This window comes from Cryptotermes secundus, unplaced genomic scaffold (assembly GCF_002891405.2).
Source record: "Cryptotermes secundus unplaced genomic scaffold, Csec_1.0 scaffold131, whole genome shotgun sequence".
Classification (NCBI taxonomy): Eukaryota; Metazoa; Arthropoda; class Insecta; order Blattodea; family Kalotermitidae; genus Cryptotermes; species Cryptotermes secundus.
The window spans coordinates 1,671,110-1,686,878 of record NW_019742552.1 but is presented as its reverse complement, the minus strand read 5'-3'; the positions used below and the strand labels follow the sequence as shown (position 1 = coordinate 1,686,878).

Here is a 15,769-nt window from a genome sequence, read left to right as displayed (position 1 = left end):
AATCGGTTCACCAATCTAAATCCCACCTACAAGTCACTAATACAAGTGATAATATGTTTATAAGGGTTACATAAGGCACAGCATCCCTGAATTTATTTTTGTGTGAGCTTCAATATGAGTCTCACTTCATCTCAATTTTTTTTAGCAATGAGTAGTTGTATTAATGGTGTTCATTCTGCACTATGAATTCAAATCATACATAAGATGCGATGAAATGGAAACTATATGATCACTTCAATTACCATAAGCCAACCTTTCAAACAATTTGTCAGGTGTGTTAGTTGTGATGTAATGATCAAGCCTCTTTTCTTATTCAGGAGCATGCTGGTTTAAATCTTGGACAGAAACCAACTACCACAACTAAGACTGTTCTTGGTTTTCTATGTTCAACTATTGAAATAAAGGTTCTCGCTACTTCCTCCCAAATCCTTTACAACATACTGTTCATAATCATCATCATCATCATCATCATCATCATCATTCTTCACCCACTGTTACATAACCTTTGCAACCATCACGGATCATGGCCTGAATTAATCTACTATCCCAAAATTTGCACAAAGGTTAGGCAGGAGTGCAATGTAAAATTTCACTTGGGTGTCCTGAAATTTGATGGGAACAAAAGAAGCTCACCACAAGTATAGACCTTAACCTTCCTTACTTGAAGCTCTTACAACCTGTACGAAATACTTACCTCTTTGGTACTACTGAACATGTAGAAAAGGTGTATCTTGCCATGAGGTCGATACATGTCTCTGTAAGTTCTACATGGAATGTCATCAATGCTTCATCAATAGGGGGTTTCAGATCCACAGCTCCACGGGTATCAATTCGTCCTCCCCCTCCTACTGTTCTCACACTTCGGCGGCTACCCTGCTCCGTCAGGCTTGAGCTGCGTTTTCGATTTGATGAATCTTCATTTATTAGATCCATCTTCATAATTTGGCCCTCTTCAAAAGGAACAAGGACATTCGCTTTCAAACCCTAGAAATATTAAAAGGATTTTGATACCAGATAAGCACGACTGAGCTATGGAATATACTCTTTTAACCCTTCCCATATAACAAAGATTTGTCCAAATTTGTAATCCTGTTCATTTTTTCTTAAAAAAATTTCAAATGTTGAGCTCACTCTATCAGTCAAAGGCAGTAAAACAGCTATTCCTGCGCTGGGATTATTCATAGGTACTAAAAGGAGAACAATGCACACGAAAGGCAGAATGCAGAATATATCATCCATGACATGTAAAGTAAAAGTAAAACTATCCCTGTAACAGGCCGTGAAGGCCCATAGGGTTGCGAGACATTGAGGGTCCAACATTCTCTAGACAATCAGTTCAAAGATGGCGGTAAGGTTGCCAGCCTTACACGGCGGCCGCGCTTTACTCCCCAGGAAAATTATTTATTTAATTCCTGGTACTCATTTCTGTTAGAGGCTGAGTCAACCCTAGGGCCATAGTGAGGCTGGAAGGATTAGGTAAATTGAAAAAAAGCCAATGACCTCATCGGGACTTGAACCCGCGACTTTCCAGCTTGTAGCATAGCCCCTCAACAAACTATGCTACCGCATGCCCCTGCATGACATGGGAAGGATTAAAAAATTAATTTACTATGTTGTTCTGATTTAAGACACTACGTAGTTTTGTGGGTGGATACTGATATTTCAGAGGAACATACTGCCACCACCTTCATAGCTGAAGTGTGCAGGTCAAGGAATAACTAACCAGGAAGCACTGATGGTGTCAGACATCATGGTGATCAACTTCTTCTGCTACTTTGGGGTCCTGAGGGAACTGTATAGTGACCTAGGCTGGATACTTGAGTCATGACTCCTGTAGATGTTATGGTGCCTTGTGGTCTGCAAGATGCACACTACCCCTCTGTATCCTCAGATGGACGGCATAGTGCAATTTTGAATGAAGACAACAGATAAGTACTTGAGGAAGGATGTTTCAGCACAACAGAGAGATTGGGGCAAGAAGCCACTCTTCTTCCTCCTGGTCTACAGTGTGTCAAACACAAGACTACAGGTACGATGCCAGCCAGCGTGGTGTTCAGGAGGGATCTATGTCTGCTTTGCAATCCAAGGTTTGGAGCACCCCCACAGCAAGACACAACCCATGACAGACTACCTGAGAGACCTCATGGAACAGCTGCATGAAATTGATCACTATGCTGGCCAATATCTGAAGGTGGCAACAGGATGAATGCCTGCTATGATTGCCCAGTCAACTCAGCTGGATTCAAGGAAATATACCAGGTCTGGATGTACTGCTGGAACAGAGGGAACATGCCTAAGCTGCAACCATCCTGGGAAGGCATTCACCCAGATCAATTATGACGTCTACAAAATCCAGCATCATTCCAGGATGAAGACAGTGGTGGTTCACCTGGACAGACTGGCCCCATACCTGGGGGTCACTTGAGACCACCAGCCTTGAGGAAAGAACAGTGTCACATAAAGCATGTGTGGAGTGGGCATTGCATATACCCTTCTTTCATGGCATTTTGCAACTTGACCCTCCCTCCCTTCAGATTAGTTAGTTAGTTAGTTAGGTGGTTAGTTATTGGAGTGGGTGGGTTTCCCCATGCACTGCGACCAGGTTGATCTATTGTGCTTCCCTCTATGATATTCTACCAGTCTCTATACCCTACCAATACTGGTGCTTTACCATCAGTCCCGACCGAGCCAGCGAGTTCGGCCTCTACTGGCTTGGCGGCATCTATAATGCTTCCCCCATCTATCAGAGGCATTAGAGACTACGGTTGGGCGGGAAACGTCCTTGAATTTGGCTCAGTGACCTCCTTAGGAGATATGAGGTTCTTTTATGTGCCGTAAAGCTACGACACGGGACCCACAGCTTAAAGTCCCTCCCGGAGGACTTGTTCCCTGAATTTTTCCGCCCTTAAAAAATCCATGACCTCCGCTGGGTTTGAACCCCCGTACCGCGAGTCATGAGGTGGGAACGTTACCTCTAGACTATGGAGGCTGCTCCCTTCAGATTATAAATTTTCTGAGAGCCAGCAAGCACAACCAAAGATGAATGGGAACCCACAAGAAGCTTCTAAAATGACTCTGCTGCATAAAAGTCAGTGAGAAGTTTTCAGCAGTCCTGGTATTTCTGTGAACTTAAAAGCAGCATATAGCAGTCAAGTGTGAAGAACCATGAATGAAGATGGAAGTGCTGTGACTTGGTTCACTTGTTAGTTCAGTATAAGACACAGGAAGAGGACATCATGACGCTATATGGCGAAACAGTAGTCATCAAAAAAAGTTATTATATGATCCTGTGTGGCTATTGGCGGTAAGACAGTAACTATTTTGAAACAAGATAAACATTACAGCACACATATGTAATCATGCATGCATGCGCACACACAATACAATTTTTATTCCAGTCTGACTCATCTGACATCTGGAAAAATGAAAATCAGAACTGATATGGAATGCCACAGGACCAGTTACCACAGAACAAATAACAGAAATGAGACAATATTCAGTTAGGGCAAGAGATGACTTGATCTAATGGCCTGGAGAGACAAACATCACATACACATACCAACTAACATTCATGATCCCTGAGCAAATTGTAAGTTTTGTGTTGACCATGGAAATGGTATAAAACTAACACTTACAAAGAACTACAACCACTATATGGCATCCTCTGACAAATATGAGAAAATTGTGATCAGTTACTTGATACAATGTAGACATGAAAGTGGAAATAAAACTACTTTCACCTGTTACACTTGACATTTCTGAGCTGCTTCCTTCCCTTCACATCATGATGTGTTAAATAAAAGCAGACATGAACAAAACAGATCCCAGTGACATTCTTCCTTATAATTTGCCTATATAACTAAATAATCAACTCCATGGAGCTGTCCTTGACAAGCCAGTAAACAATCCTATATAACTGGGATATTTCCTCAACCTATACAGTTCAAGCCTGACGATGAAGACATGATGTTCCTTCATAAAAACATCTGCTTATGAGACTATACAGTATTACAACCCACAATCTGAAGGGAAAGAACACTTACTAGGTCATGTTTCTTACTGCTCACAGCACAGTAAATGATGAAAATACTTTATGCATTACTAGGTCAGACAAATGTACTGTTTAAAAACCAGGATATAGTTCAAAACGGTTTTTAAGGTTAAGTAAGTGCTTGGTGGGAGTGTGTTTGTAACTGATTATAAAATACACAATACAGTATGTAACTAAGCAATTTTATGCCCAAGAAATAATGATGCTGGCTATATCAATGAAGGAGTTGTTAAGGATACTGATAGTCAGGGTTTTTTTTTAATGCTAGTGGGGTGGGACTAAGTCCCTTGTACTGCAGCCACTTCTGGCCTATTGTACCAGCCCCAGATGATAGGTGAGGGTGATTGTGGAGCAATTGGTGGAATGAAGATTGGCAGGGGAAACCAAAGTACTCAGAGAAAACCTGCCCCAGGGTCACTTTGTCCACCACAAATCGCACTTGATCAGACTCGGGCTCGAACACGGGACGCTGCGGTGGGAAGCCAGCGAATAACCGTTTGAGCTATGGTGCAGCCAGACAGTGAGGTTAAAACTGATCTAATTTTGGACTATACGGACTAAAGATGGTAAAAGATAACAATTCCCAGTGTAGTTTCAAGTCATATCTAATATAGTCCAGTTTAGTTCCTAGTATTATCAGGGTAAAGATGCTATTGTAAATAGACCACAGACGAACAAATGTATTTTACTGCTGAACATGCTTCAACTTAATAGAAGGCATACAAGTACACTGACAGAGTTTACTCAACTATGTCATATAACCTGCATAAAATGTTGTGAATTCAAGTAGACATTACATTAATGGTGTTTCTGTCATAAAGTATACACATGCTGGCTGGGTTTATTTCTTGGCTTCAGATTAAAGCACATGGATATAATGTTAATAAACTGGTTTAGGCATCTGTTTTGAAGAAAATCTTAGAAATCTTAATACTAACTACACTTCATATCCAAATATTGTATCTACAAAATAAGAACAGATGAAAACAAAAGACTTTTTGTTTTATCTTGTGCTGTTAAATATTTTCATATGGCATGGAAAAAAAAAAAAAGCTCATACATAGTAACATCTGACAATTCATTGCTATGGTGACCTGCATTAATGGTGAATTATTTGTAGCTGTTATAGCCTGGAAGCAAATATTCTGGAGCATGTTACAAGGGCCCATGTTACGTGGGTCCCTTGTCACCATGGCATGGTGCATACTCAGGTAGAGAACGGAGGCGACAGCTTCAAGATATGAAGGGGAGCTGTGAATATACTGAATAAGCAGTCACAGACAGCTGACACGGGGTAGTCATACAGCATACGGTTGGACATGATGCTAACAACTCCTCACCATAAAAAATAATTTTGTTATGAAATGTAACAAGGGTCTCAGACTCAGACCAGAGGAGGGCTCTTGTGAACATTGTAATGAAACTTTGGGTTTCACAGAATTTTGGGAAGTTCCTGAGTAGCTGTGCAACTGGTGTCTTCCAAAGAAGGGCTCAGCTCCATGGAATTAGTTAGTTATGAAGGGATGTGAGATGTAATTTACTTCTGATTTCATCCATTAGTTCTAAAATAAATAAATGCTGCTTCTTGCCATTCATCTTTCCTAGTTAAATATCAACATNATATATATTGTTACACTCGACGGAGGTTCTATTGATAATTGGTGATCAACATTAATATTTGTAACGCCCCTTCCTTTTTATAGTGCAGGAAGAGTAACATATTTTCTTCTCATAGCAGATGGTTGCAAATGCTAACCATGCTAATGATTTGCTCTTAGAAGGTGTTTCTCAGTTCTACAATTGGCTGACAACCTGACACCATCTCAGTGGCACAACATTTTCATTTCCTGCTTACATATGCAACAATATGTGCTTTCTCAAAGCACATCAGAGAGAATGCCTATGAGATTCACATACTTCTACTGATTCAAACTGATACACTGAAGAAAAAATAGCTTCCTGATAGTGCCTATGGGACCTTTTGAGAATAAATATTCGTTTCTGCCATGTCTCAGTGCCATAAGCTTACACATTTATTTTACAATCTGAGCCAAAGGTTGCTTTAAGTACTGATAATCCTACTACCAAACTGTCATAAAGTCGATACAACAACAAATTCTTGAAATCATTCTCATAACTTAACAATAACTAAAATGACAGAGAATATTCAACTTACTGTTATAATGAACTTGACAAAATCTCGGCGAAATGGCAGTCGGCATTTAAGGAACCAAACAGCTATAACGTGGTGAGCCAGTGACACAGTGTAGTGATTGTATTTAAATGGATTTGTGTATGGGAGAGATATTGCGAACACAGACATATACTGGTCCCCCACAAAGCTGGCAAACACCTTAGGTAACCTGGTGAGCGCTGCAATAAATAAAAGAAAATGGAAATATACAGAAAATTGTGGCTGGCAGTATATCATCAGAATAAAGTTTTATGAAACTTTCCTCCACATCCCTTTCCTNTATATCATCAGAATGAAGTTTTATGAAACTTTCCGAGCCTATAGAAATAATTACATTACACACAAACAACAAATGATTAAAGAAATTCACCAACCACAATCTTTTAGAAAACCACACATTTTTCTGTACCGAAGATATATTTCTAGAAGTCTCAAACATGTTACTGTACAAATAAAATCAGCAGTTTCCTTTCAGTTTAAGCTTACAAATATTTAGAACTTCATTCTGCAACAAAGAGCATTTCTCTCATCTTTAGGCCCAGCTGCCTGATTGGCCATACTGAGAGGGATCTTTTAAAATGCTGCCATGATTGCTGATACAATAGACAAAAAGCAAAACAAGATGTTTGGAGCAGAATCCTTTGTTTTCAAACTCCCCATATATTTGCTAAGATATGCCGGTACACAGAAAATGCAAGAATCATGAGAAAGTCCTATTAAGATGCAACACATCCTGATTATAGGTACTCTAATGAATTAAATAAAAAGTCTTACTACATGTGATGAAAACAGGTATTGTAATGAATATGAGGGGCAGTCAAATGAAAACAGGTCAGAAGCCAAAACATATTAAAGAACATTTCTTACTTCAAAAGTAATCTCCAACACTGTTAATACATTTATCCCACTGGAATATAAGACAGTCAATCCAATCCTTGAAAAAGCTTGTGGGCTGTCTACAGAACCACATCTTTACCCAGCCACGTCTTAATCCGATGCAAACTGATGTCCACGAATGTCTCTCTTCGGGTCTCCAAAAGTGTGAAAATCGGATGAAGAGAGATCTGGGCTGTAGGGGGGATGATGAAACACTTCCCAACCAAATCTCTGTAGCGTATTCCTCACAGAGTTGGCAGCGTGGGGGCGCGCATTATCATGAAGAAGGATAATGCCATTCGATAGCATTCCAGGGCATTTTGACTCTTTATGGCATGTCTCAGTTTCTGCAAAGTGTCTTCATAGCGTTGTGCACTGATTGTGTCTCCATGCTTGAGAAATTGGACAAGCAGAGGGCCCTTGCAGTCGAAGAATGTCATCATCACTTTACTTCAATGGACTACATGGTACTATATACTAGAAGATAGATTTCTTCCTAATAACCACTGTGAGAACCTCAAATCCTACAAAATAAGAATATTTATGTATACTTACTTGACAAGAATTCCAAAATAGGAATTGCAATATGGACTGTGGCAGAGATCTTGGAAAGATTAAGCAGAACTTCAGGAAGTAGCTTGTACATGGCATCCTTCATTTCAAGTGTGCATGTGGTAAGCGCCATCACACATTGGCGTGCACACCGTGACACAAGACCAAATTCCAGGCATTTAATTAGCCGTTGCTGAAGGCTGGGTTCTAGGTATGCATGGTAAGATGCTAGTGATGCCAAAACAGGAAACACATAGCCATGGAACTCTGAACGTGTCAGCTTTGGTGGAGTATTACGAAGGGTGTCAGGCAGCCCCAAGGATTTATCACTAACCTGTAATAACATAAAGGAAATATTTGGTGACCTGTTACAATATCACAATAAACCAACAGTGAAAAGATTCCAGTTTTTTTATGATACTCTGACTCCTACAGAGATTATACAGTAATAAACAACATGGGAAGAACGTGCAATGAAGTGTTCATAGCTGATAGTGTATTTGGTTAAAACAGATGAACACCATGATAAACCCCAGCCAGAACAGTTATCTCCTAGGTGGAGACTAAACCTGTAAGACAATTACTGTAACTATGTAACTAATTTCATGGAGCAGAAACAATTACCATTAAGTGAAAAACAGAGGGTGACTTTTTAGGATGTTTATGGATTGACAAGTCTCTTTCTGGTCTGTTCACATTAGGCATGTGTGAGAATGGCTTCTGCAGTTCAATAAAAACTGAGACAAGAATCTGGAAGAATATTCCGTATCGAGATGAGAACAAGAATTTTCTCTAGTAGATTAATTTTTCCACTGCAATATTTTATAAGAACAGCCACTTTTTAGTGTACAGAATTTATTAGAATGGAAGGTGATTCCAAATGTAAGACAACCCCATGCTACCAAACAATGACTAATGAAATCATAAAGGACTAAGATGACTAAGTGTGTGCTGCAGTTATGTACAGAGCATATAGATTGGTGGTTGTGTTATAATTATTTGTAGTCACAAGTTATAAGTGTTCATTCAGTAAATCCAATTATCAAACCAAACCTCATCTCCAGTCACTATTAAGTGATATCATCTAATTACTTGTCACACCACATAAGCCAGCACTTAAATCATAAAATACATAATCAGACTTACAGAAATAGTCTTACCATAGAGCAAAGTGCAGCTGCCAAATAGTCAATATCATTGCCATGTCGAGATAGGATTAGAGCCTTGTTCTGCATCACTTGAGGAACCTCCTGAAGCATCAGATGCAGAACCTTCCAGTCTAATATGAATAAACACCAACATGATCTTGTGAGACATACAATGCAAGAAGCACTCAAACACACAAGTTTATTAAACAAGGAATTTAAATATCATTTACTGATAATCTACTTGCAAGAGTAATAAAATTTTAATCTCGGAATCACATCAATGAACAGAGCAGAAACTCGGCCTGTGCTGTACACTTCAGCTCATCATTCATAACCACATTTTTCACATTATAATTACATTATATTGTAATGGTATTAAAATCTAGGAGGTTATTAGGTTCGACATGTAGCTTCAAAATATGAAAAAAAGAAATTTGAACAAAATTTTCATGCAGAAACTGCTTGGAATGTGGCCACTTGAAAGTGTGAAGAGATGGGTGGATAACATGAAGATACAGTGACCTTCTGATTATTTGGGTTAATGTAGGGGATTAAGATGCATGAATTGACAACCACGGACAAACTAAGAAATTTTGTTTTGTATTCTTTCAACACGTCATAAATTACTTAAACATTCTTTACATATTAAGTGACTTTTATTTTGACCCGCATTCTGCAATCTGAGTTATTCAGACTTCTCCTGACAGGTTAATTTTTGTTGGGCCTACAATATCACTGTATTCACAACCCTAATGACCCATGTAATCTAGCAAAGTGTCATCACAGTAGTACCTTACATCCACTAGCATAATCATTGTTTTTTTTTTTTTGCTTGCACCCTCCTAATTTTCTTCCTCATACCTTTGTTCTAAGGCACTCTGACTTGGTCTTTGGTTTCATTCTCTGTGGAGGGCCTATAGAATTAGCTTAGTCCAACAGAAATGAGTACCAGGAATTAATTAAATAATTTTCCTGGGGAGTAAAGCGCGGCCGGCGTGTAAGGCTGGCAACCTTACCGCCATCTTTGAGCCGACTGTCTAGATAATGTGGGACCCCCAATGTCTCACAACCCTATGGGCCTTCATGGCCTGTTACAGGGATAGCTTTACTTTTTTTTTTTTTACTTACAATTAATTGATGACTGTGTCTTTTTATGGCATAGCTACTTATCACCAATCTGGATAGCTGAATGGTCACAGACATATATGCTCTTAATATGGACAAACATTGGTGTCACAAGTTCAAATCCATGTAGAACATGGATGTACACCTAGATTTTTTTGTTATTCCACACAGGTAGTGTCTTATATTGGGACAATCTGTTATCAAAGTACACATAAAAAATATTTAAAAGTAAGGGCATAAACTCAATTAAAAAAAATTATTACTAATATCAACTAACTCCATGGGTTCTTTAAGTTTATAGCTACTCATCTGGTCAAGAGGATTCATACTTTGATGGCACCCGAAGGTTCATTACTGTGTTCACAGAAACTGGGTACTAGGCTCTAATCTAAGATACTAGAGTCTAATCCATACATTCACACCCTCTTTCTCTAAGATCCCTTTGAATACTGTCCACTCATCTATGAATGAGTTTCCCATGTGTTCTCTTCACGAGGTATCTGTCAGTCTACAATTACTAATACCGTTCAATTTGTACCATGAATTAAACACAGTCTTGAAAATTCACCTTTTTCTTGCTTGAGACAAGTGATGACAGCTTTACACGCATGGGTGAGAGAAAGGTGAGTGACCACACATGGTAGATATGAAGATGGAGCAGGGCTCATTGGTGGTGGAGATGCACTTCCTCCTGCTCGCTCCCCTTCTTTATGGTCTACTGCAAGATATGGGCTGAAATGCAACACCGATGAATTGGGCTTTGGAATGCCCAAATGATACAGCGAGTTGGCTCGAATCTGCAGTAGGCATTCAAATATCTGAAAATCAGGCAGTCACTTTAAACTTGTTTACACGGGAAGCATCTTCCCGTGGTTATGTTGCCATATCTTAGTAAGAAAGTGAAATTCTGTAGATTTTGTAATAGTAGAAACAGAGATGCTAACCTATCTCTCATATAAACACAACCAAAAAGCATCCTGCAAAATTAAACAAACAGAATGCCTTACTATGGTGGAATTCAATTCAAAAGAGGTATAATACTGCAGCATGTAGACCCATTCCTATGTGGTGATTGTGAGATAGGTGACTGTATAGCAACCACTGCCACACAGCTGCCCACAAACAACAGAGGAATGGTGTTTCCTGTGTGGTCTGTGCCAAGATGTTATACACAGGACAATCAGTAAGAGTTAGTGAAGTGGAGTGAGTTGATTGGTGAGTGAGTTAGAGGGATGATGCAATTCAGTCCTTGTGAGCTGCTGCTGTTAGAAGCTGGTAGCTGAGGATGGGGATAGTTCAGGAACCCAGAGGAAGGGGAATGTCCGCCATTGGAAGCCTTTACCAGAAAACTGGTGAAGACACAGCAGACTGAGAACGTGTAGTACATATTGTAGTGAACTGTAAAGTGTGTGTGAATTAGTGAAATGGGTGTAATTACTTGTAGTTACGATCTGTAAGTGTTCAATAAATCCAATTACCAATCCAAACCCTGTCTATAGTCACTCATATCACATGACAATATTGTGACATGACACCCGAAAGCCAGAATAGTTCATTGCTAGACAATGCTTTGGTAAAAACAGATTCCTGCTGCAACACATACGCTGGTGAAAGTCAAAGCATTGCCATGGATAGACACGTTTCCATGGCAACGAATATTAACAAATGTTATATTTTAGCGTCCTGTTGCACTGATTTAAGTCCATGATTTATTTAATCCGTCTTGCAGTGCATACATTCATTTATCTCCTTCNATAGTGAAGGAGTGCTCCAACAAAGGAGAATGGGCGTGACTGACGTAGTGAGGGGCGACGTAGCGATGTGGTATCCTGAACAATTTTAATATTTTTAACGTTTGACAATGTATATGATAGATACATATTTTAGTTATTTTAATGTGTGAACATGGCATGCAATGAACTGGTTTGACGTGGACAAGTAAGCACCTGAAGATGGCATTATTATGCCGAAACATGTAGTGCGAGGGAAAGAAGGAGATAAATGAATGTATGCACTGCAAGACGGATTAAATAAATCATGGAATATTAACAAAGACACTGATTCTCATGGCAACAGATAACACAGAATAACAGACCATTTGAGATGCCGACCTATATTTGGGCTGCCTGGCAATTCTAAAAGAATCGTAATTCATTCACAGTAGTAATATTGTTGGGGGAGGGGGGATGACTGTGCTGGCAAGGACCAGCAGCAACTGTATATGACAGACCCATCCCCTAGTCAGAGAGGATGTTACATAAGGACTATAACCATACATGTTCAGATTGAAAATAAAAATTCTGATTGTAGGTCTCAAGGGGCTTGTCGCCAAGACAAACTGATTGGCGGTAAATTGCTAGTTGTAAAGTAACTCTGACTCTGCCTGTAGAAGCAATTCATCAGACAGACGTGTTCAAGGCAGTTCAATGTGTCAGCAGAGGTTCGTAATTCATCAGGGTGGAAGAGAATACACATGTGATCCAGCAAGGAATGGAGTGAGTCATAGACAGTCATTGACTGATTGATTGTAAAAGAAGTGCCAATAAATCCAGTAATCTAATCCTGAACCCATTATTATCAATAATGCAAACCATGAATACATGACAATATATACACAGTAAATGAAAACACAGGAAAAACACTGGTTCTAGGTTCCACTGCAACTCCTACTTACTGTGTATCTGATACTGCTAGTATTTTCAAATACAGCAGGTTTTTGGTAATGTAATTCCAAATGATTCACTAATAAGCGGTACGCTTTGATGGCATGGGAAGATGGAAGCTGATATAACTTCTCTTTGAAGATTTTAATGAGTCCTGTCACAACAGTCTTCACATCCAGAACTTCCACCTCATTCACCATTGTAGTTCCATCCACAGTGAACTGCTCGTAAGGTCTATATAAAATCTGTAAAGATATTATAAGTTATAATCTAGAGGAGTGGTTATTTACCTGTTAATCACAGGATGCCCCGAGTAGGTCACAAAGTTAAGGTAAATACTTATAATGTAATGTATTTTTGTGTCTGAAATAACATTTATGTTTTCTGAAAAATAAACTGCTGTTTCAACACATTTTTCTCCTGCTATATGTAATAGAAGGCTAAGTCATGATTTTCATAAGACTCAGCAACAGCATTCGGCTCATTCAGCTATTATTGCAGTAGAGCTGGGAACAATACCCTACATGTCATGTTCTTATGAAGGAAATCAAATTTACACTTTCCTGACCTATTACTTCTTTTATTTTGCATAAAAAATAGAGGCATGCAGGTAGTTAACTTAAGTATAAAATTTAATCCCTTAATACAGTGCTGCCCCAATAACTGCAACAAATATTTCCATCAAGCTTTTAATCACAATCAGGTTAGTAATTTAACACTTAACATATATGTTCTGAAACCTAATGGATCATCACCATTGGCTTGTAACTATGGCATTTGCATCTGATCCATAATCATTCATATTAGTTACAACTGTAACATCATCAGTCTTCACCAAAACACACATTTGAATTGTAAAATTCCTGTTTAAGTACCTGAATATCCAATGTGTTGCGATCACTAACTACAGTAAAATCTTCATTTAGGGTTTTGCCTCGGAGACAAGATTTCTATACATCACATTGAGAACAATTTTAAATTGAGGTTACATGGAATTTCAACAGAGAATGGTACCATATTTACTTTAACGTAACAAACCAATATGAAAGCACTAGTAAAATATGTGGCCATCTGGGGCAGGGGCAGCTCATTCTAGACCACCCTAACCCTTTTGTTAAATTAAAATAAATTTCTGCTGACCTTTTGTCCATATCAAGACATTAATAGGTAATAATCTAAATATGTTATGCAACCATGTAAATAAACTGTGTAATGAATTATGATATTTCTTGTCACATTGTCAGGAAATTTTGTTATTAATTGTGGTGAAGTTCTGAGGAAGTTTATCTGCTCTTTATTTGGGGGAGACTGGGTTGACTTTTTCTTTTGTCGCCTGATACAGCATTTAGGCTTGAACTGGCCATAACAGTACCTGGGGATTTTGTGTCATTAATTATGATGTGTTTTGAGAATGTTGAGCTACTTTTAACTGGGTGAATGGAATTTATTGCCACCTGGGGTGACAATTAGGATTGTGCTGGCCCTTGTCAAGATGATTAGACAACATGTGAACTCCAAGGTCTCCTTGAGTAAACAACAGTGTGTATATGCTGTATTTACCTGAATAGAAGAGAACTCTGAATCTAAAACAACTCTGCACTAAGAAATTTGTCTGTAAAATTCATATAATATATACAACAAAGACACAAATACCTACATCACAAGAGAGAAACAACATCCATCAAATACATTTTACATAGAGAACTGTACTTCCTAAGGCAGAGTCACTAACATACATCAAATAAGGCACAATAAATCACTGTGGTCGCAGTGCAAGAGCCAAGAAGGCCCACCCCTTACACGACATACATCAAATACATTTTTCATAGAGAACTGTACTTCCTAATGCATAGACGCATTAAATGTAAAACTAATGACGTTTGTAAAAACTATTCTAATTTTATGACAAAATGAATCAGTTTTATGAATTAAAAATCATCCTCACAATTTATTATATATGTACTTTTCACAAAATTTTTTGGTCACAAAATTCTGAGGAGGAAAGGGGGAAAACTGCCAGTACTGCACTAGAAAATACAGTGGAACCCCCACTTCATGTTCCTCAGTTTAAGGTGCTCCTCCATTTAATTTTCCATTTTAATGATAAAAAGTCAATAATCTCAGTACTAGATTTCCTCCATTTAAGATTTTCCCCAATTTATTTTTCAGAATCACTGATCCCTAAATAAATCTGAAATGCTTGTAATGTAATAACAATCAATTTTATTTATATCTAAAGATTTTTTTTTGTCACAATGCAAGTAGTACTCTACTGGTAACCTGAAGGTACAGAAGACATTACAGAAACAGAAATCAGCCTCTTGAAATGCATGTTCATTTTTTTTAATAAAGATTAACCAAACCTTTTCAAGGATATCCATGAGCTCAAGACACCTCTTGTTCTCACATTCTACACACAGGTCAACCATCAACTGTGATGCTGCATTTCTCACTATGATATTTGAGTCAATATCAATGTGTTGTAGACTGGGTATTACAATCCTCTCTATCAGATCATCTTCGTATATGGCTCTAGTGGCAGAACACAATACTTCAGTGATAATTTAGAACACGCTACCTGTAAACTTAAAGGATTAAGGAATGGAAGAATACTAACATTTGTATATGCTGATGATAGTAATATATTGGGTGAAAATGAACAGTGTGAATAAAATACAAATTCATGTAAGAGTCATCAAATACAATATAATATATATATATATATATATATATATAAATGAAAAAATAAAAAAAAGGGGAGAGAGTAAACTAGTCACATGAAAGTGCGATTTGCTCAAAATATTCTATGTAAAAAAAACTGACAGTATTATGCCAGCAAATATGACATATATGCATAAATAATCAAATTTCTTTTAAGAGGTTCCTGTATATTACTATGGATATAAACTTCAACGGCAAGATATTTGCAACAGGAAGTTCATTAGCATATATTCCTTATTTGATAGTGTTAATATTGCTCAAGTTACTGGGAGAAGGTGGTTTGAAAACACTGACAAAACTAATGAACACCATATATGAAAGTGGAGAGTGGCCCAAGGACTTTACAGAAGTTACAATGATTGCCTTAAAGAAAAAGACAAAAGCTACAAAATGCAGCGACCATCGCACAATAAGTCTTATTGCACATACAGCAAAGATA

General features: G+C 38.2%; 1 protein-coding gene across 1 annotated transcript in view; it reads right to left on the bottom strand.

Annotated features, from left to right (window-relative positions):
- The window catches only part of LOC111873276 (tuberin), an 89,829-nt gene that overhangs the window by 52,407 nt on the left and 21,653 nt on the right, over nt 1-15,769 (bottom strand). Inside the window, exons 10-16 of the mRNA XM_023867849.2 lie at nt 14,973-15,141; nt 12,621-12,854; nt 10,515-10,764; nt 8,834-8,952; nt 7,677-8,007; nt 6,228-6,424; nt 695-984 (exon numbers count right to left, since the gene is read on the bottom strand). Coding sequence (XP_023723617.1) covers nt 695-984; nt 6,228-6,424; nt 7,677-8,007; nt 8,834-8,952; nt 10,515-10,764; nt 12,621-12,854; nt 14,973-15,141 — 1,590 coding nt within the window. The remainder of the gene's footprint in view (nt 1-694; nt 985-6,227; nt 6,425-7,676; nt 8,008-8,833; nt 8,953-10,514; nt 10,765-12,620; nt 12,855-14,972; nt 15,142-15,769) is intronic.